Source organism: Aythya fuligula, chromosome 10 (genome assembly GCF_009819795.1).
Source record: "Aythya fuligula isolate bAytFul2 chromosome 10, bAytFul2.pri, whole genome shotgun sequence".
NCBI classification, from domain to species: domain Eukaryota; kingdom Metazoa; phylum Chordata; class Aves; order Anseriformes; family Anatidae; genus Aythya; species Aythya fuligula.
Window position 1 is genome coordinate 72915 of NC_045568.1, and position 23693 is coordinate 96607.

The following is a 23693-nucleotide window of genomic DNA, read 5'->3' on the forward strand; positions in this document are numbered from 1 at the left end:
GTCATCAGCATGCAATAAGTAAGTACTGCGTCCATTCACCATTTAATTTCACCTCTGGTGCTAGATACTACTTCTGGAAAAAAAAAAATATTGCAATCACCTGATAATTATAATTAGGTTATATCCATAACAGATTTTTACCTACTCTTTACCTACTTGAAAGTCAGTCTTCATCTCACTTTGTATGGCTATTTTATTCTTAGTTTTGAAACGTTCAAAGGTTTTGTTTGTCTTTTTTTTTTTTTCCCTCTCCCTTCTTGTTAAAAGATAGAAAATATTGGTGGAAGAGCAGTACCTGGAAGTAATCTCCAAAGAAAGATGCCACAGCACACACAATGTTTTTCTGCACCTGCAAAATGCTCCTGAAATATCACATCCATACCTTTCTAAGATACAGTGAGCTGCTGTGACCACCCACTGAGCAGAAACAATGGTGCCTCCACAGAAATGCTTCTGCCTTCGTTTCAAGGAAACCTGTATCACATAAAGAAGACTTTGCAGATTCAGATAGCTAAGGTACATGCTGCACTTCAAGCAAAGATGCTTTCACAGTATTCCTACTTTCCTTGAGACTAAGAGATGTTAAACCTTGCTGTTTTCGTTGTCTATGACTTGATACCTCGATAAAAGCATCTTACATATAAAAAATGCCAATTCACTGACTTATTCAGCATGCTGTAAAAGCTACTGGCTAGTCAAGAATTTTTCCTTTGTAGGTCACTGGGAGCACCGCAGAGCCCTTGACATCTATTTCCATAACCTTTATTCAGTTTGTAAGCTTAAATCACCACAAGCATCATGAGGTACCCTATCTTCCAAAGTGCAAATCCATGATGCCTGACAATGTTTATGGGTTTTGGGGTAATCCTATTTCTAAGCAGTTTCACCCATGCATCTTTACATAGACTAATCTAAAGATGCTCTTTCAGAATTAATGATAAACAATACACAAAGGTTTCTTAGAGAGCAGGACAGATTCATGTCCTCTCAGCCTGCTTTACCGCTTTTCATAAATGTAAGGTGGAGCTCAACAATATGTCATTAAGTGTCAGTAAGCACAAAGTATACCAGTCTTCTTTTGTCATTTCTATGAATATGAAGAAAGAAATGACTTTGTTCTGAAGATAAAACAACATATGCTTGTGCAAACCTGCCATGGATGTGAGCCTTGTTTCACCTGGCTTCCCCCAACAATCCGAGTGAAAAGGTTAAGGTAACTCCATGGATTTGTCTCATGAACTTTCTGCCCACACTTAGGATCTGAGAAATAGAAGGGGAAAAAGAAGGAATGATTTATTTTGGGTTAATGTTTTTCTACTTTTTAGCAGATTAAAATTGGAAGGCATGGCCTGGCACAGAGGCACTAATGTACAATGTGTACATTTTGTACACAAATGTACAATTGTACACTAATGTACATTTGTGTACAATTACACAAATTAGTAAATCTTAATGAAGGAAATGGAACAATTACAATCATTAATTGTGCCAAAAAGAAGTGTGCTCTGGATTGTAAGATACAAGAATGTAAGAGAAGACTCACTGTATTTTGTTTGCAGCTCAAGGGTAACATGCTAAACCAGGACCTTCATTAACTCGCTGCTACTTTGAGAGTACTTAATTTTATTTACTTAGTTATAAATCGCATTTATTTAATTTTATTCATACTGAATCATTAAGGAATCTGACAAAAGCTGCATAAGAATAAAAACTTCTTTGCTTTTCACTGGGTATGAACAAAAGCTTTAGTATTTAGAAAACTCTTAAAGTTAGATGTGAAATTTTGATCCTACCTTTCTGAAGAACGAATGGTACAACATGAAATTCTGTAATACAAACTATCCCCATCAGGAGTACTGGCAGCTTACCAGGGAGAACGTGCATCTTGGGGTGCTAAGTGATGAAATGAAAACAAGGAGAGTTTTTATAGAGAAAAAGAAGCCCAACTATTACACCGCAGGAGAACAACTAATTGAAGTAGAAGTTACTCATTAATCCAGACATAGAGCACTTAACTGTACAAATATGTTTTCCAAATTTACCAGAGCATGATTCTTTTATAATTCAATACTGGCATTTGCTGTAAAATAGTAGCTGAAATCCCCCCAGAACTTTTTTTTTTTAAAGCAAAATGACAGAACCAGAAGTTACCATTGCACACTCTTCTATCAACACTTACCCAGGCTAATTTGCACATAGAACACACCTGAATAAAATATCAGTTGCTATTTGCACTGACAATTTCTACATCTCTTGAACAGGCAATACTTTATACTTCCTGTATATTTTATATTTAGCCAGTTTCAAAGACCTCAGAAACATACCAAGAGATTATCACTTTGTTGACAGTATGCTGTGTTGTATGTGACAAAGATAGCTCCCTGCGTCAAAGCATCATTCTTCCAAAGAACTGGTGTTGTCAACCCATTTTTAAAAGCAATTAAGGAAGACAGGGCTCAGCTTTTTAAAAATAATTTCAGCTTTTTTGCAGTCAGGAGCACCAGTCACTTCGATGGCTAAGCTCCATTTTTAAAAACAATTTAAGTGTGAGTCTCTTAGAAGGATATTTGAATCCTAAATAAAGAACACAGCAGCTAAATTAAGAAATTTCACAAAACAGAAACCGTAAGTTAAATTACCCTGTGAATTCACCACTTAAAACTTTTATCTCATCATTTTTAGAAGGTACTGCCTTAGAAATGACTGAATGAAGTGGTAATTACAATCAAAATATTATCCAAACAATCTTAAATCCATATGAAAAATATAAGCACCAAGAAAGACATTAAAAACATCGAGAGAATCAGCAGAACTAACTCTAGATGACAGAAGCAATAAGTTTCACTTATGCCAGAAAGGGAAAAGGATATTTATACCTGGGAATAAATAAAAATTTATACAAGACAGGGAAAAGGATAGTTGTTGTTCCCCCCCCCCCCCCCGCGGCTTAACTGATTGAGATCCTCAGCTTTCCCTGTCTTTGAAAAAAATGATTCCATATTTTCACCTTAAACTATCCCACAAGAAACATAATTTTTACATGAGAGATGCATTAAACTTTGAAGACAGAGAGATACAAGGTGAACAATACATGCATGCTAATATGCATTTCAATTCTGAACAGTTTCATAGACATAACCTATTAAAAAAACTATTTTTTCAAGATGCCAACAGGAAAAAGCAAGATATATCTGCTTTTAACATAATTTACAACAGTAATGAAACAGCTTCTCTTTTTGTAGTTATCATCCGAACGGAGAAGACTTACATTTTTTGACTCTGCTCTGTCTCCCAAAGAAAACTATCTTATACCCAGAAACAATCAGCTCATTTCAAATTCATGACAGCGAAGCAACACTTACTGTGCAGCAGCCAAAAAGGTCAGAAAGACAAAGCACAGAATGGCATGTTCTGTACAACCTGCCCTTCGTCTGGGATGACAAAACAGGAGTGCAGCCTTTCTCGTCTAACTATTCTTTGTTTTCCTCATTCACTACTGATTTATCTTTCTCCTTCTGACGCTGTTACATTGTGTGCACGGACAGAGGCACCAATGATTTTATCTACTTTTCTCACTGGCTAGCTGCTGATGCTCCTAAAACTTGTGGCTTTGGCAGGCAGCACCACCAGCATCATTCCTGAAAGAACAGGAAAGGTCAGATCTCAGACTTCATCTCCATCCACACATGTGCTCCAAATTCCAGTGCAGAGCTAGCTACATACCCCATTAGCATCCTGTATCTTCAAAGTAAGACCAGTCAAAGCCACTAAATCACCTGTTTTCCAAAATTACTTTGTGCTTAAAATCTATATTTGATCCCCATTTTAGCAGGTAGATCCAGTCCCTAGCCACAGAATAACAGCACGAATCAATAACATTGTCTGTTCTGTCTCTTCTTTTGCTGTACGTTTGATTTACAAACATTTTATCCTCCATAGGATGCTTAATGCTGTAGAAACGTATATAGCTACTTCTTCCTATCAGGTTATTAAACAAAAAAAGTACAAATAAGTTTAAGACTGGAAGAAGGAAAATAATATAGATAACATTCATCATCAAAACCTTCCAGCATGGTTGCTCAGTTCTTCTGGTCTGGGGGGTGGTTGGGGCTGGTAGGAGAGAATGAATGCTGCTGTTCAGTTAAGGTCAGTGGACCACTGACACGACCAGACTGAAAAATGTAAATACATAAATTTCAGAAATTATTCTAGCCTGACTAGAAAAGTTGTTTCATGTTGTTCCATCCATCTAAGAAGAAAGGTGGAAAATAACAGTGACAACATGAAGTTTAAGAGAAGAGATGAGGAGTGAAGGATGGAGGATGAGGATGGTAACATAAGCAGCAATTGCTCAGCAATTGCTATAAATAGGAGATTTGTTGTTTTGTTTTGAAAACACTGGCTTGTGCTTTTAAGGGTCACCGATCATCTGAACTGTTTGCAAGGTCACTGCCTGAAAACTGGAAAACTTGTTTGATAAAATGAACAATTCTGTATTTTGAAAATATGGTTTAAATATTAAATATTAACTTTCATAAATGTTATCATTTGTGTATTACACTTATGAATCCAGTAGTTCTTAACTGAAAACAGAACCAAATATTTTAATTAAGGTTTAATAGGAAATAAATGTATTTCAACTTTCCAAACTCATTTTTCAGCAATTTTAGCCTACTGTAATTCCAATTACTTGATTCAAATCATGCTTCAGTCTGATGTAACAACAAAATCAAGTTTAACTTTCATTATTCCATTATTGCCTAACATCTTCCCAAAGTAAAAGTAATTTAGATACATATAAAAGACACCACATGTAACCAGCACAAAAAACAGTCACTTCATTTTTAATGAGCATAAAAACGAACCGCACACATGAATGGTTAACTTTTTGTTCACTTTTTTCAGACAAAACCTTCATCTTACTTCAGAGAGCAGTGTATTGAAAAGCTGGAGGAGTTCCCTCCTTGAAATCATCCATTCCTAGAGTCAAAAATATTCAATAATTCATCTACTCACAAACATATTTTCTCCTCTGCCTCTGCAAATTATGTTTCATCTCAGAGCAGAACCATGCTACTCTGCCATATTTTTATACCTTCAGCCGGGATTTACATGGCTGGGATTTGTGTACTTTTAGACCAGCAGAGATAATTCAATAAATTTGTTTGACCTCCTGCATACTACAAACCACAGAGTTTCACCTCAATATTCCCACATCAATCCTGCAGCTCCTAGTTCAGCTATTTTATGGTTTATGATTATAGCTAAGCTTGGCAAACATTGCTGAAAAGATCAACAAACTAAAATTTTGCTAAATAATGCTCATAATGCTATCAACTCATTTTCCAGAAAGATTTATACCCATGTTTTTTCAGTTAGAACATTTTTAGGAAGACAGATTTTGACTGAAAATTCAGCAAATAAATATTTATTAAAAATGACCAGAGATAAAAGTGTTCAGCAAGGACCATTCTGACCATTCTGAATCTATTAACAAAAACAGCGCTGATGATGGATTGCTACTCTACGAAGAACAAACTGTTAAAAACACACAAGGCAAATTCTTCACAAGTGATAAGTATGTTCCCTTTGTGCTTGTAGGTTCAGTTGCTTTAAACCAACCCAAGTTCAGGCTGCTACCAAAAAGACAGCTGTGCCAATCTTAAAAAAAGCCACTCTTACTACTATTCGCCTTTCACTAGCCCCAGTTATGGTCAGGATGTGAGGAGAGCTGAATATTCTTTTTTTTAATGTAGCTGGATTTGATTTTATAGCTGGATTGGCTTCTTGATTAAATCTGTTACTCAAAAATTGAATGCTTGTGCCAACGCAAAGGAGGAGGAATGAATGCATACATTAAACAGATCAGTTCATTCTTTTTGATTGCAACCTCTGCTTTTGATTGCAACCTCCATAATTAAGAATACCTAAACCAACCACGAAACTGAAGCCAGATTGGACTTTAGACATGATATTGTCCTGAAATCAGACTTAGAGTTTTCAGTTCTGTTCTAAGCTTTGCCACGACCTCCTATCCGGTTAGCAAATACATCGGAGATGAACATTCTGTGATATTTAACTCTCAACTACCACACTCTGGGAACTAAAAAATTCTTTTTCTTAGAGCATGAAGATCCCTGAAAGGACAAAGCATCCTAATGCAGCATAAAAAAAGTTAAAGGGCACGGTCACCCTATATCTCCATAGCTTCAACAGGATAGTTGTTACCACCCCTGCACAGCTTACACCCACACCTCATCCTCCCAAACATTAGTCAGCCCAATATAACAAATTACCTTAGATACAGACTACTTTCTAAGACTTTGTGTTCATCATTTCCTCCCCCATTACCACTGTGCTCCCATTAGAGCACGACTGAAAGGGCCAGTGTTCTTGCTTCACAGAGAGACATTTAGTTATGTTTTATTGCTTCTAATTAACTAAGGCAAGGACTCAGAGGGAGCAGTAAAACAAGTAAGGTTGGCTTTTGACAGTGTTTTTACTTTAACTTGCTACACCCTTCTAAATTCTTAAGTTGACCCGTCAAGGCACAAAACAAACACAATAGCAAGAATGTTCAAAAGACTACTTGGTAGAATAAAAACCCTCAGAAGTGACCCAATACTTTATTTCCCAGGAGCATTTAGTCTTCGTTTCAAACTTCTGGATACACATTAAAATCTATTTGAGTTTCCTGTGCAAAGAAAAAGTGAAACTTCAAAAGAAAATGCATTAAGCTCTTTTTCATTATGCAACGCAAAGCGGAATAGTTGCTATACTAGCCAAAAGTGACTGAAAACCATAAGAAACAACACCTGCTAGCATTTTCCCACTTTTCACAGTAGCTCTGTTATTTCTGCTCTCATAACTCAGCAGTATATGAGTATTATAGATGTACGCTCAGTTACTTGTATCTGTAATGGATAATGCCGTGAAATACTTCTTCCCTCTGTAACTAAGCCTTCTAACTGATGATGATTTTATCATTCAGAGTAAACAAGATCAAAACCAATCAAGATGAATGATGCCAACAAATGCAAAAACACTGCAGACTATAAAAAGCATGACATGTTAAGAAAGAGGCCAAAGCTTTCCTTGGATAAAGTCCAGCCTTAGACCTAGAGCATGACTGATTAATTGGTAAAGGACAAATGAAGAAAGAGAAAGGGAACAAAATTTGGCTTAGCTTAAGTATTTGGCCAGAGTATCTCAAAATGCTTCATAAGAAAAGATCAATACTACACTTTTTTAGCTAAGGGAAGACTGCCATATGTACTAAGGAAATCAGTGCTGGTCAGAAGTACCCTAGTTGCTTAGCTCTCAGACATATAGCATCCCCTCAGAAATGTATTGTTACTAATGAAATACATAGTCCAAGAGCAGTGGAAGCTCCTCAGTAAACATAAAACAAATGTAGGAACACTAAAGCATTAGTTTCATGCAACTTTACTACCATATGCTGAGCTAACATACTAGCTTTTACTGTTTTTTGCTTGTTTGTTTTCCTCCTCTGCAGGCACATAGAATTTATACTTAGCACCCTTTCTCATCCAGAAGAACAAAGCCTGAAACACAATGAAACCGAGCTCATGAGGCCTTGTACCACAGTTATTATGAGCACAAAGGGCATAGATGCACTCAGCAGGCATCTCAACTACAAGAGATAAATGATTGACACTGAAGAAACAGGCCCTCCATTCCCACCAGCTGTCTCAGTCTGCAGTTTTGCACACATACAACAGAGCAAGGCCTAGAAGGAGAACATCTCTCATTAAATTGCACATCTCTTATTAAATTGATGCATGACAGACACATCATCCAAAATAAAGCCAACAAATAACTTGATTTTCAGAGAACATAGTGAATGCACATTCTAGTGTCTGATTTTAACACTCGGGAAAAGGAGTTACAGCACTACAGTGCTAAGAAATATGCTCAAAATACATGATTGTTCCATCTCAGTCAAACAGCAATTAGATAAGTTCTTTCATATTTTTTCAGAAACATACTAAATATAAATGTCTAGCACATTAGCGTGGATATCCTGCCAGTGTGATGTCTGTACTTCACATCACATCAACACAAGGACATAAAAGGACCACACTCTATGATGCCGTTAAGTCCAATATACTAAGTCTAAAACTCAGTATCATTGTGCAGCTGATTTCATTGAGGGTATCACTGCTTTACCAGTGCAGAGGCGAAACCAAGTCCAAATGATATGGTATTAGAGATGAAAGACTTGTCAAAGTAGCTCAAAATTCCAGGAGCAAGACATCCTGAAGTAATCCCTGTTTTTGCTCCTGAGCAGTTGATGAGCAGATGATGAGACAGCTTCTGCTATTGCATAAAAGTAGCACATAACCACAGTCTTGACCATACGGGGTCTCTGTGGCTTAATAGCTTATTTTCAGGACCCAGTATGCAATACAGTCAGCATAGGAAGAAGCAGAAAGCAGGGTGACAGCCTGCAGGTACTGGTTTAGATTAAGAGGTCCAGCATGAAAAGAAGAGAAAGGCAAAAGAAACATGCCCAGAAAACTTTTTGTGCAGAACGGCAGATTTTTAAACTTTAGGGGTAGTTTTCAGACTGAAATCAGAGCAGGATGGTAGTTGTTTTTTTATTTATTTATTTTGTTGTTGTTTTGTTGGGGGGAGAGTACAGTAGGTGTGTTGTGGGTTTTTCTTCTTTTTTTTTTTTCTTGGTGAAAGATGGCAGAAGTTACAGTCCCTACATTTAAATAGGGAAACAGAGGCAGAAAAGCCAGAGAAGAAATCTTTAACAGAGCCAGTAGACAGTTCTGGTTTTATCTCACACTATCACAGTAACACAGGAATACAGGAAGTACAAGGAAGGTCAGTCCAAGCCCAAAGAGCACGTAATTTAGTAGAGATGTGAAAAGCTAATAAGAACAATGATAAGAGAAAATATATTTTTTTTATTTATAATTAAAGTACAGCCCCTTTCAGAAGCATCTGCACTCCTATTTATTGTTCTAGCTTCCACACGTTAATACATATACAGTAATCTCCATTGAAATTAAAGTAGGAATTGGTGTCTTCTGGCTTCAGCTCTGCCATAAGGTGGCAGAGCAACACCATTTCTGTCACAGGTGTAGTTGAGCTACATCTGACAGTCTGATAGTTGCTGCAATGAAAATATCCGTAGAAAAAAGTTTTTCCTCCTGTACTGCTATTGGTTGTGTAAGACAAACCTCATTTAAATCCAGTGAAATATCTAAAGTCACATCAGACTGATCAAAAGTCTTGTTCATAATCCTCTTATCAGACTTTCAAAGAGTCAGTTCTAAACCGTTTCCATGACAGCAGAGAGAACTTGAAGAAAACCAAGAAGCCTAAAATGCTATCTAATCAAAAGGAAAATTAATAGAAATAACAGTGAAACAATCAACACAGCTCTCTCTACATGATTTTTGTATGGCTTTGCTAGTTTGTATCTTACCCATGCTGACTGCAAGTGACAATCATTTCTGAATTGTTTCTCCCTTTGACAAATCTTAGCAGGATTCATCCTAGTACACATGGATAACCTAGCATGTGGTTATACACTGATACAGCATTGTCCAAGTCTCCTGTAATTGTTTAAATTTTAGCTAGCTTAAAATTTCCTAACTAGATTAGCATGCTTACTTTCCCACTTCTGTAACTACCCCTCTGCCTCCAAGAGGCAAAGAAGGGGCAAGCTGCTTCTGCCACTACAACCACCTGCAGTACTTTCTGCCATAGGACACTCACTGCTTAGGTATTATCAACCAGCAATGGAACTACTAGTTCTCCCTTTTAGTGAAATAGGCTGTGCATGCTGTGCTGCAGTACATACCACACAGGAGGATTAAAGAGGAGAAGTACAAAAGCCTTCTAATGAAGTCAAGGAGACAGATTCCCTGTCTCTGCAGTAGTAGATGTAGCTATGAGTACAAAAAAAAAAAAAAAAAAAAAAAAAAAAGGAAATTAGAAGTCTGTCTTACAAGATATTAAGCATTTTCAGAATTCTGAATATGTAAACACAACAACTGAGGTCTTTGCAAAAAGAATTGTGGAGAGATGAGGCAAGGAGAACCAGCAGCAAGAACTGGTATCTGGGATGAAGTCCAGGTCCCTGCTTTTAAAACAGGCAGAGCTGAGACTTCAGGTCTGTTACACACTGGGTAAATGTCTTCTCACCTTGCCAGAAGGATTCGAGATTTAAGACCATGAAGAGTTAATAATTCAACTAGTGTCTAGCATTTTCATTGTTACAGGCAGTAAAGAATCATGCAAGAAACTACTGGTTACTATTTCCAAGGAGCGTAAATAGAAGAGCAATAATCCAGAAGGCTGGACAACAGAAACTGTATGTACTGCACATAAAGTTAGTCACATAAAACTTAACAATTAAAAAATAGCACATTACGCATCTGGAAAGGTCAAAAAGTCATTTTTAAGTATACAACATTTCACATTAAAAATATATATATATATGTTTTACCTTACAGAAGGCTGACTATGCACAAGAAATCACATCAGTATTTTTCTGGTGAACTACATCTCCACAGCCAGTCAAACTAAGGACGTTGAAACACTGAACTGATAAAGGACTACATAAGAGAAGTCATTAGCAGTCTATTTATTAGGACAGTTGAGAAGCTCTACAAAACCCAAAATCCATTAAACAAATGTGAATGCCAGCTAACACAATATAAATTCTAACAGAAAAAAAAATGCTGTCATATCAAAACAGCTACGCTTGCCAAAAGGCCTGCATTTGAGGACAAATACTTTAATTATTTGCAGTGAAGTGGAGGAAGCAAACAGTCTTTCTGGAAGCAACTCTTTACAAGCCAGCATGGAGGTGCGTGTCTATTACATGGAAAAGATAAAGAGGCAGATCAGCAAGGAGTTCACTATGGGTCAGTTCAGCCAAGTGGCTATTCAGAAGAACATCTCAGTCTTTTTCTGTTCTCTCCTCATAGATAAACAACACTCGTTTATGCTTCTGCCTTACCTGAAAGCCTGCGTCCATCTCTAAACCAATTTCCCATGGAACCTTATGAAACTGCTGATGAAGACAGTAAGCAAAAGCTTCTAAAAGTGATTGAGAAGATGCAGCTGTGAACAACCTTGAAGATCAAGGAATGAAAGGAATGGGAAGCAAAATGTGCAGAAAGACTAACAACAGATACTTTCAGTTAGAAGCAGTAGCAGCCCATTCTTTCACCAGGACTGGGGTCCCAGGTGGGCTTCTTGTTCCATATCAGAGCCCCAGGCAGTTAATTACATGCAATGCCTGTGTCTTTTTACAAAAACAGATATTAAGTACCTGTTCTAAACTTTCCCACCTGGGTTTCTAAGGCAATCTGTCATAACATAGAAGCCATCCAATGCTTTCATTGGTGGGAAGAAGAACTAACAGATAGATGTCCTGAAAGAGATTTCATGCTTTAAATATTATAATCAAGATGCAAGTCATCATCCTCACTTGGGTTTTAACAGGTCTTGGAGCAAAACATTCAAATGCAAAAACATTCATGGGTGGAAACACCACCTCAGGAGTTAGAAAGGGTATTACTTTAAGTATACTGTGACACTGTATTGACACTGGCTTTCCACTTTGCATGGCTATTCTAGGTGTTGTTTTTGTTTGTTTGTTTGTTTTGTGTTTGTTTTTTTCTGCTCTCCCCACCACAGGTGGCTGAAAGAGATGGCCTTTTCAGGCAAGCTATCTTACCATGGCATTGCATATTCAGCTTCATATCCAGTTTACTCTAAGAGATGTAAGACATAAAAAGGTTAATTACTAAATCTGGATGCCAAGTACCTGTGAAGCTACCATGAGTGAAGGGAGCATCTGTTTCAGATTCTCCATTCAACTTAATTGCCAGCTAAAGTGATCACTGCTGACACACAGGGTAATAACTTCTGACGTTTCCACAAAAGACAAACAAGAAGCACAAAATCCGAGTCTATAACAGAATGATTAAAATGACAAGATTACACTTAATTCTAGAAGAACAAAAAATGTCAAGGACTGATTTCCACACCACCCCCCAATACTTACTTTCTGGTGTTGGGTTTGAAAGGAAAAAAACTAACAAAGTAACAGTAAAGTTCTAGTTGAAAATAAAGTTATTTGATAGGTAGTGGCACCATGTTTAAAGAGAAAAGCACCAACTGCTTCCATGTTTTGCAGCTCTGAATTCTTCCAGTATTTCTCTTCTATGAAGTTGGTTTAATGATCTAAAAACAGTTCAATTTAGACATAGCTAGTTAGTATTTCCTACTAGTGGTTTAACTCTCTCTCCATTCTAATAGTGGAGACTGATCCAAAAGTGTTATCACTTAGCATTTGTAAAAGACAAGTGTTCTTTGCCTCTCTCTAACCAAAGATTTTTATAAAGAAAGCCTTTGCGGAATACTGTTGGAAAGAATATAAAATATTTTCAGCAGCCTACTATTCTAATTTCAAGTAATTTCATACTCTTTGAATATGTATATATAGATGCTAAGCACCTATTGGTTCTGAAATGCAGAAACTACATGGCACATGAAACAGCAATAAAGTAACTAATTCATCCAGAAACTGACTTACTAGCTTAAGAGCAACACATTCCTGTTAAAAATGAATAGGCTTGGTTTTAAATTGAAGTCAACAAGTGGAAGTTACATTGCATGTTTTTCTTTCAAAATAAAATATTTAACAGGAAAAACACAGGTGTGACTGATAAAGAAAGATTAATTGTAGCTTAAAACCACACACATGGATTGAAAAGTAGAGGGATCTGCTCTGCTAAGTGGCCATGCAAGTGTATAATTTAGACTGATATTTGTTATCACAGAGGAACTAGAAGTCTTTCATTTGTTTCCAGAAGTCAGAATTTAATATTCTTTCCTAAAGTAACAAACTGGCCAATTTCCCAATGTGTTCAGTGCCTGGAATTAATGAAGTGTTTACTATCAAAAGCATACAATTTTTTAATCTCAATAAGCCTAGCACTATGGCTAGGGTCAGTCAACTGAGTGGGTGGCAAGAGCATAGGTAGAACTTGAGTGGAGGAAGAAACCCGAGAAGCCGAAAAAAGCACCCCCTCAGAAATGGGAGAATAAAAATCCAAACACAGAAGCAACCTACAGGATTGTCATTTGTACAGTATGATATAGAGATGAGTGATGATTGTGAGTCCTAAGCTATCTGTTGTTAAATAGCAGATACAGAATTACAGACAAGTGCTCTGACAACAAACAAACAATGTAGTGAGAAATTATTTTATGAGTCCTCCAACACAGCATTAGAAGAGAGGTCTTTCACTTGCAGTTTTGGAAAACATCACATTAACAGTCAGAATAGCATATGTTGTTGATTCACAGTTTACTCTGTGAAGGCTCATCAGATTCAGGAGGATTGTGCTGTTCTGGCCTATATTAGACTTGAATCCTTTTCCTAGTTACTATGCACAAAACTCTGAAAGTATGTGCTGTGTGATTTATGCAACAAAAAGCATCTTGCTGATGAAAATTGGGAGGGCCTGTGTGAAATTGAAAAGGTAAGATGGATTTGACAGATACAGGCAAAGAAAAAGCTAGACTAACAGCTGAATAATTATACTTACTTATTAATTTACAATTTAAAAACTGTGTTGAACAAGATGTCCTTGAGGGAACATGAAGCAAGGAAGTGTACAGTACAGCAAATGGATCTGGAAGCGTCCATTCTTCCTGCTAAGGACTTGCAATAGATAACAAGATGTCTTGTTCTAGCCTACGCAATTTGTTCAAGATCTGTTAGCTCCTTGAAGTATATGATATATTTTTAAGCCCATTTGAAAAGATATTGCATAGGAGTGGTTAATGTGTGTTTGAGGAACACACTGCTGCCTTTTATGTCATGTAAATAAACTTGCAAAAAAGTTTCTATACCATAAATTGCAAAAAAGATCTCAGCTTCCACAGACTCCGCAGGTTTCCATGCACTGTAAGCAATATTGTAAACTGGCATCTCCTTAGCTGCTGTCCCTTAACTTGGAATGACTACTGTCCTATGAGAGTGTATTAAGTGAGAACCTACCTAATGACAGACTTACTCAGACTAAGAGTTAACTTCTGCTCCCTGATTTATCTTCTTGGACAAGAAGCTTTATATACAATGCAAATTACAATCCACATAACAACAGTGTCGATACAGCCACGCCACATACCTATTAAAATGAGAACAAATACTGACAGTTGAATGATGGGAACAGTCTTGATACTATTTCCTTCCACTTCCAAAGGATATATTTCTCTCCACCCTGCAATATGACTGCTTTTGAGAAGACCCTGATTATTTTAAGCATTTGCCTTATGATTCTGAATCTTACTAAGAAAATAGCTATAATAGAGGAAATCATGCCTCCTAACTTCGGATTCTTGAATTCCACCTTAGTTATGTGTCTAAAACAGTAACTATTTGTGTCTCTAGACATCCAGTTCTGAGATAATTTCATCAGAAATGAAGGAACAGATGAAATATGGAACTTCATAAGTATAAAAATTTTCAGGTACATGACACTGTCTTGAATCTGGATTAAGGCTAACATGCTACTTAAAGTTAATAGTGGCTAAGCATTAAATAATTTGCACTGAAGTGCAATTAGTAAATCAGACTTCTGTCAACAAAAAACAGGAGTACAACTACTTTCTGACCCTTCTGGTAAGAGGCCAAACTGCTGTTTCTACAGTACAGATAGAACTGTCCCATATGTCCTTTGTATGCCATACTTTATGAGCCAAGAGCAGTTGAATATTTAATCCTTTTCCTACATCCATAAAAGGTTAATCAAGCAGTGGTTTTTAACTTTTCACTTCCTCAAAGAACCTTATGGAAATTTGATAATGACTTAGGATAAAAGTTCATGCTTTAATTTTCCTTGTGTCCATAGAAAAAACAATCAATAGGTCTTGCTTCTACACCAGGATGTTATCTTTTTGTTTGTTTGTTTGTTTGTAACTACAGAATTACCATCCTGAAAAAAATAAAAATCAATTAGAATGAAATTAAAAGCTTCTGGTAATAATTGCTACACCTGCAATTAATGAATATAGCTGAATTAAGAGCACACACGTACAGAATAAAAGCCATTCAAAGCTGTCACTGTTCAATATTCCAGACAAACCTATTGTATAATCACTATCACCAATTGTATAACTAGTATTAGTAAGTCATAGTGGTTGCAAAGCAAAGAAAGCCAAAGTATGTATCAACTATGCACTGAAGCTCCAGTATAGCATTAGAGAAGACAACAAATATCTAAAAAGCAGCACAGGGTTACATGTAGTTCAGGATGACAGAAGTAGCTCAGTTTGGTTAAGTTAGTTTGGTTAAATAGCCTTTAACTTGCAGTCATCTCCAGACAGAAAGGAAGACAAAGGTGTCTGAAGAAGCTCTGAAGAATGCTCTAGAAAAAGAAAGCAAGAAAACCTAGAGTTTAAAGTACCTGCCAACTTTTGTGTTTAAGTTTACAGTTATAGTATATATTAAAAATTGGGGTAGACAATACATATTAGCTCCTTTGAAGCTGTTTTAAAATTTCTATGGATTTATTCAAATACACAATGAATGACCCCAAACAAATCTCACATATGTCAACACAGAGATGGAAAAACAGCAAAACACATTTTAATGCAACCCACATTTTTCCTGAGTAGCCCTCCTCTGGTTACTGTTTCACTTCTCTTTTAGTCTACTCAGCAGATTGTGAAATATGTAAAAAAAGGTATTATGAAGAGTTATGCTTCCCAACACTGTACAGAATACTTTCCAGATTCAAGTTACCACTATCAGCCTGTACATCATTTTTGAAAATACATTATGTAATACACAGAAAGGGCAAAATGTTTAACAGCACAAAACATGAGGGATAGCACCTTAAGGTTGTTATTCATTAAGTTTGAGGATTCTGAGCAATTAACATTTTAAACAGAAGCCAAACAGACTAAGCCACCGCATTTAGGTAATACACTAACAATGGTACTTTCCTCTACCTCACCAAAAAATGTAGATGCTACAACAGCTGTGGTTGCTTGCAGTTGTTGAAATGGTAATCCACAAGCTACTGCTAAACTACAGAGCTCCTTTAACTTATGTGAAAAAGCACCTACCTATTTAAGCAAAACTGAAATTGATATTACAAGTGAGATGACAGTAACAGTAAAGAGAAAACTACCTGAAGTTCAAAAAGTTTCCATGACCCTGCACCACGTGTTTCGTTATTACCTCATGAAGATTTAATTTTTTACCTTTTGATTATTTTTGGGTTGATTTGGGAGGATGCTGGGAGAGAAAGGAGGTGTTGTTGGATTGCTTTTTTGATTTTTAAGTGCAATTTTCGCCATTAACTTGATTTTCCAAGTCTCTTGTAAGGGAAAGAACATGTTCATATATATGTATAGTAGGACAGAATTTATACATTTTAGTTATTTTCTACAAATTACACTAAAACCATGCAAAAATGCAATAAACACTAACATTTTAAAGGGATTTGTTTATTTTTGGTTTACAAACAAAGGCACACAATATTTCTGTTTATCTTATAAAAGCTCACAGATTTAGCATTTGTTTCCAAACGTGTGTTCCTATCGCAGAAAAACATTACAGGAAAAAGCAGATTTTTCCTGGTCCCAAATTTAAATACCAGTAACTGTTAAATGACCAAGTTGTTTCTTGTTTCAACTTCTTCTCTTATCTAACCAATTAGAATACCTTCTGTAACCTCCTAGTCAGTACAGTGAATCAAACTTTCTCTATCAAAATAAAGTTCAAGTCTGTTTCTGACCAACATCCATTACCAACATCCACTTGGTAAAGACACCAATAGTCAACAGATAACCACAACCTCCAAAGAGAAAGAATCATAGAATCATAGAATCATAGAATATCCTGAGTTGGAAGGGACCCTTAAGGATCATCAAGTCCAACTCTTGACACCGCACAGGTCTAACCAAAAGTTCAGACCATGTGCCTAAGTGCACAGTCCAATCTCTTCTTAAATTCAGACAGGCTCGGTGCAGTGACCACTTCCCTGAGGAGCCTGTTCCAGTGTGCAACCACCCTCTCTGTGAAGAACCCCCTCCTGACGTCCAGCCTAAATTTCCCCTGCCTCAGCTTAACCCCGTTCCCGCGGGTCCTGTCACTAGTGCTAATGGAGAAAAGGTCTCCTGCCTCTCGACACCCCCTTACGAGGAAGTTGTAGACTGTGATGAGGTCTCCCCTCAGCCTCCTCTTCTCCAGGCTGAACAGGCCCAGTGACCTCAGCCGTTCTTCGTACGTCTTCCCCTCCAGGCCTTTCACCATCTTCGTAGCCCTCCTCTGGACACTTTCCAACAGTTTCATGTCCTTTTTATACTGTGGTGCCCAGAACTGCACACAGTACTCAAGGTGAGGCCGCACCAGCGCAGAGTAGAGCGGGACAATCACCTCCCTTGACCTACTAGCGATGCTGTGCTTGATGCACCCCAGGACACGATTGGCCCTCCTGGCTGCCAGGGCACACTGCTGGCTCATATTCAACTTGCTGTCTACCACGACCCCCAGATCCCTCTCTTCTAGGCTGCTCTCCAGCGTCTCATCGCCCAGTCTGTACATGCAGCCAGGGTTTCCCCGTCCCAGGTGCAGGACCCGGCACTTGCTCTTATTGAACTTCATGCGGTTGGTGATCGCCCAGCTCTCCAACCTGTCCAGATCCCTCTATAAGGCCTTTACGCCCTCATTTGAGTCCACAACTCCTCCAAGTTTGGTGTCATCAGCAAACTTGCTCAAAATACCCTCTATTCCTACATCCAGATCGTTTATAAAAATATTGAAAAGTACCAGCCCTAAAATGGAGCCTTGAGGGACCCCACTGGTGACCGCCCGCCAGCCTGACACAGCCCCATTTACCATAACCCTTTGGGCCCTGCCCGTTAGCCAATTACTCACCCATCGTATGATGTTTTTATTTAGCTGTATGGTGGACATTTTGTCCAGTAGGATCCTATGGGAAACCGTGTCAAAAGCCTTGCTGAAGTCCAAAAAAATCACATCAGCTGGTTTCCCTTGGTCCACCATACGGGTGATCTTATCATAAAAGGAAATCAGATTAGTTAGGCAGGACCTACCCTTCACAAACCCATGCTGGCTGGGACCAATGACTGCTTTGTCCCCCAGGTGCGCCTCAATAAGTTCAAGAACCAACTTCTCCATGATTTTACCAGGCACTGACGTGAGACTGACAGGCCTGTAATTGCTAGGGTCTTCTTTCTGACCCTTCTTGAAAATCGGCACAACATTTGCCAGCTTCCAGTCTACCGGGACCTCTCCAAATTCCCAGGATCGTTGAAAAATAATTGAAAGAGGTTCCGCGATGACGTCCGCCAGCTCTTTCAGCACCCGGGGATGAATCCCATCCGGACCCATGGACTTGTAGGGATCCAGGTGGAGTAGCAAATCCCGCACACGTTCAGGGTCAGTTGGGAGTTTGTCATCCCCACCGTCCCGGTTCTCCAGCTCAGGGCACCCTGGGTCCCGAAGCCCATCATCGGCATTGAAGACAGAGGCAAAGAAGGCGTTAAGCGTCTCTGCTTTGCCTATGTCATCATCTGTGAGGAGACCTTCCCTATCAAGGAGCGGCCCTATGTATTCTTTAGTTCTCCTTTTTCTATTTACATATCTAAAAAACCCCTTTTTATTTTCTCTCACAGACACAGCCAGCTTCAACTCTAGCTGTGCTTTGGCCACACGAACTTTCTCCCTACAAACACGAACAGCATCCCTGTATTCTTTCCATGACACCTGGCCCTCCTTCCAGTAGCGAAACACTCTCTGTTTCCGCCTAATCTCCATTAGAACGTTCCTGGTCAGCCACACCAGCCTCCTGCCCCGCCTGCCTGACTTGCGATATTTAGGAATTGCCTGATCTTGTGCTTCTAGGAGGCATCGCTTAAAGAGTGACCAGCACTGGTGGACATCGAGGCCTTCAAGAGCAGTTTCCCAGGGGACCTTGCTGACTAGTTCCCTGAGCAGCCTGAAGTCCACTTTCCCCATATCTAGGGATGAGGTTTTGGTGGCACTTTTCCTTCTGTCACCATAAATTTTGAACTCAACCACTTCATGGTCGCTATGACCGAGGCAGCCACCAATCACCACATCTCCCACCAGACCCTCCCTGTTTTCTAGCAACAGGTCTAGGAGGGCACCTTTCCTAGTTGGCTCCGTTAGCACCTGCACCAAGAAGTTATCATCTAGGTGCTTCATGAACCTCCTGGACTTGCTCGTGTCAGCCGTGTGGCACTCCCAGTTAACGTCTGGCAAGTTGAAGTCCCCCATAAGGACAAGGGGAGTTAATCTCGAGGCCTCTCTTAGTTCTGTAAAGAATAATTTATCGGCGCTATCATCCTGGCCAGGCGGTCTGTAATAGACTCCCACAACGACATCCCCTTTATTCGTTCGTCCCTTGATCCTTACCCAGAGGCTCTCAACTTTGCCATCGCCGACCTGAAGTTCCACACAGTCCAGCCCCTGCTTCACATACATCGCCACCCCACCACCTCGCCTACCCTGTCTGTCCCTCCTGAAGAGCCTGTAACCATCTATCGCAACACCCCAGTCACAGGACTCATCCCACCAGGTTTCGCTTATGCCGATGATGTTGTAGTTGCGGGACTGGGCCAGGACTTCTAGCTCAAGGTGGATTTCTAAACTGCCAAGTGTTTAAGAAGTAGAGGTTAAGTGTCCTTACATTTGAAGCAATTCTTTTCTTCAGTTTCATAGTCAACAGAATAGATTCCTAAGCAGTATGGATCAGAAATAATCAATTAATTGGCTTCATTAGTTCCCAGTATTAACAAATCAACATTAAAAGTATCACGTGTAATGGTGATAAAGAACAAAAATTCTAAGTCAACTGCTTCACAGACATAATTTTCAGAATATGATGCATGCATTTTTGCAAACTTCAGTCACATGCCAACACAGGTAGAGGGACATCATTGGATTGTAGTCACCTCTGAAAAAACATCTGCAGTGCAGGAATGCTTAAGCATACTTTCAGATCTAGTAAGATGTTTGGGGAGGTAAGTTAAAATGTAACATACCTATTGTACTTGTTAAAGGATAACATCTTCAGTCACAGAAGCCATAATTTATTTTCAGCCACAGTCAGGTCACTCACACAAGGTGTGGTCCTAGAACATTTAGGCTTTCCATTGCTAGCCTTACATATATATACACACACATGTCAATTTAAAAAGGAATTACAGCTGAACTACTAACTACATAATACTTAGCTTCAACAAGGAAGCCATTATCTTTTCAAAATGATATATACCTGCATGAAAGGTGTTCTCTTTAAAGTAAGTTTCCACAAGAATAGCAAAATAAGTTCTTTACATACTTAATTCAAATAGGACAAAAAACTACCAAGGGCTAGTAAAATGTAGCTCTTGTGAAATTAAGTTATTATTTGCCTTTCCAAGCAGATTCAAGAACATTCACACACAGTATAAATTGATTTTAATGAAAAAGCACTGGGCAAGGGTGCATCAGTAAGAGGAACAGTGCTCTCAAATAGAATTCTGTGCAACCAGAGTTTCAAGGAATCTTTATGTATTGCCTTAAACAGGGACTCAGGCTTTTCTTACAACTTGTTATTTGTCTGAGTTTTACCTACCAAAACAAATTACACAGAAAGAGTTTAAATTATTAGGTTTAAATCTGAAGAAATCTAAGTAATAGATGAAAAACTGTTAACATATTTCAAACTTTGAAGCAAGATGCCTCTTGCTCTGCTTGCCCAGTGAAACAAAAGGGTTTTATTGGGGCAGGGATGAGAGTGTGCTTATGCATTGGTCTATCCATGCATCAAATTTCATAGCTCAGAGTTTTTAAAAAGCTATTAATTCATGAAGTATTTGCCAGCATTACTTAGAATTTAAGAACGGCTATCTATCAATAAAGGCCTACAGTTTGTCCAACTACAGTTACCAGTAATATAAGTAGCAACTAGGCATAATAAATTCTTTTTAAATACATTTACCTTTTGAAGTCGGAAATGTAACAATCAAGTGCTGGCTCTGTATTCCCAACAAAAATCACTAAAAAAAAGAGGATGGTTGATCAATGAATATTTTTCCCCCTCATGGTAATGTTCCCTTGCATCTTTTCAATGATAGGATCAGTTCTGCTTTTGGAAAAGCAAATTGCTCATGCTGCCAAACACAGATTTTAAGCGAAATTTTGGGCTAATTTTGATCACAGAACTGAATCACTGAGTGCATTCTGAAAAATAGATAGGACAAAAGGCTTTTCCATAATGAAGGGAGGGTTTTTTTTCCTTTTAAAATCAAAGTAGTCACCTTTATGATCCTACTTTGAGAAGGGAAGAAGTGGCAAAAGTAAAGAAATTATAGAAGTCTTCCACTAGTTTTTTCCAGGATATCCACCAGCTTTTATACACTTCTGAAACTCAAAATCCTTTGTAGTTTTAGGATTTCAAATAAATAGGTCAATAAACTAGCAATTATGTTGACAATATTTACCTTCCTCTATGTGGTGTAAAAATTAAAAGAAAAAAATAAGTACGTTAAGCAGACTTCAATCAAAACGTTCCAAATTGCACAGTTATGTTGGTCAGTGGTCTAAAACATTCTCTCCCCAGGCCAATGAATTAAAGTTATTTAAATACTCGTCTAATGCCAATTCAGACCGGCACTCAACCATTTTATTTTCTATGTCTTCTGGAAGATATACAACTAACGGTACATATACCATACCACATATTTTGCACTCCAATTTAAGATGAAATTATGCTTTTACAAAATGTGAGATGATTACAGGCTTTGTGTAGTTAGACCACCATATGCATACATGCCCTAATGTTCAGGTCTCTTCTTCAGTATCTCATAGTACTGGAGGCTCTGAAGTACGAGAGGAGCTTGTAACACAGACTAATCACAAAGTACCAGATATTTCTCGCCTTTTGTGATCTTGCAATAAAGATACGCCAGATCAGGATCACAAGAATTGTATTGAATCCATAGCATATATTCCTTAACCTAAGTGGGGAAAAAGAAAACAAAAGAAAACAAAAGAAAACAAAAGAAAACAAAACATAAAAGCCAAGGTACCAAGAACTACAGGGAAAAGAACATTAAAATAACTTCTAATGTAGAATTTAATTTGTTCATCTATTCATCTCAAGATACTTTATTAAATTTGTATTAAGTTAGTGCATTAAGTAAGCTAGTAAATTGAAGAACAAGCAGAGAAGGCCTTTTCAGTTGTTCGCTGCTCAAAGAGAAGCATGAAAATTCAGGAATAGAACCAGCCTTGTAGCTAACTACTTATATTACTGCTTCAGAATTTGCTTGGTAAAACCTTTGAATGCCACATTGACTCACCTTAAGACAGACATTCACCCAAAACCAGGCTAATTTCACCCTAGCTCCCTTCCAAGCATTTATAGGTATGTATTTAAAACGATGTATTTGTAGAAGCATCTATTACTGCTGACAAAAAAGTTTAAGATTTTTCCAGCTGCAAAGTTCATAGTCTCCATGGCAATTTTAAACTCGTTCTTTCTCAGAGAACTTCCTTCTTAATCCTTTAAGGATTAGGAAAAAGGAAGTGCTGTTTTAGGGTATCTGTGATTTTTAGCAACTTTCTCATGTAAAAATAGAAGCTCCAAGATGACTTGAAACCAGAATTTGCTCAGATTTCTTAAAAAGAACATGACATCTTTGGTTCAGTAGACCATAACAATTTGTATTTGAAAGGCAGATCTTCTTAAGAAAATACTCACTGGCCTTATGTCACTGTACAGGCATACTGGGTGTTATTTTGGCAGAATCCTTTGTACAAAGAATGTCAATTGTATTCAGTGCATTTCCGAACTGCATCTAAGTCCAAAACTAGAAGGGGACACCTCTTCAGCTATGCCCACCATTATCAAAGATCACCATCTTTAAAGAGTATATTTGAGATTTTAAATTTATTCGTATTTTTTCTTTTTTTTTTGAAAAGAGACACATCATAAGAGAATTCAGGAAAAATGTAGTCAAAGTAAACATACAAGCATATTCACTTAGTCCTTTAGATCCCTCACTTTTTTTCAATCTTTTTTTCTATCAGTGTTAATTCTGTCAGTCAAGTCCTAGCTGAGATTCAGAATTAATCTCTGGAAATCCGGGAAACCTTCATTCCCATTAAAAATTGCCTGTAAATGTGTAATTCAGGCCTACAACACATCTAGCTGAAGCCCATAATTTCTCACATAAATTCAGATTACTTTGTTGCTATACCATGTGTATATTACAAGCATGTATTACAGCTGTGTCTCTGAATATGCTGTTGTAAGGTTAACACTGGCAAGTTTGGTCAGAATTCTCACTGAGATTGTGCCATGCCAATCTCTTTTGAAGATGACCTAGTCCACTTTCATAGAATCATAGAATCATAGAATCATAGAATATCCTGAGTTGGAAGGGACCCTTAAGGATCATCAAGTCCAACTCTCGACACCGCACAGGTCTACCCAAAAGTTCAGACCATGTGCCTAAGTTCACAGTCCAATCTCTTCTTAAATTCAGACAGGCTCGGTGCAGTGACCACTTCCCTGGGGAGCCTGTTCCAGTGTGCAACCACCCTCTCTGTGAAGAACCCCCTCCTGACGTCCAGCCTAAATTTC

General features: G+C 38.0%; 1 protein-coding gene across 9 annotated transcripts in view; it reads right to left on the reverse strand.

Moving 5' to 3' along the window:
• The window catches only part of OVCH2 (ovochymase 2), a 60274-nt gene that overhangs the window by 14009 nt on the left and 22572 nt on the right, over nt 1–23693 (reverse strand). For 8 of the 9 annotated variants that reach the window (XM_032194076.1, XM_032194077.1, XM_032194070.1 and 5 more), the window contains 3 exons: nt 1794–1893; nt 1151–1260; nt 383–474 (listed from right to left, as the gene is read on the reverse strand). In XM_032194076.1, the coding sequence (XP_032049967.1) occupies nt 383–474; nt 1151–1260; nt 1794–1884 (293 nt within the window). In that variant the 5' untranslated portion in view covers nt 1885–1893. Of the gene's footprint in view, nt 1–382; nt 475–1150; nt 1261–1793; nt 1894–3362; nt 3554–23693 lie in introns of those variants that run through there. The other variant, XM_032194075.1, reaches the window with a different exon arrangement.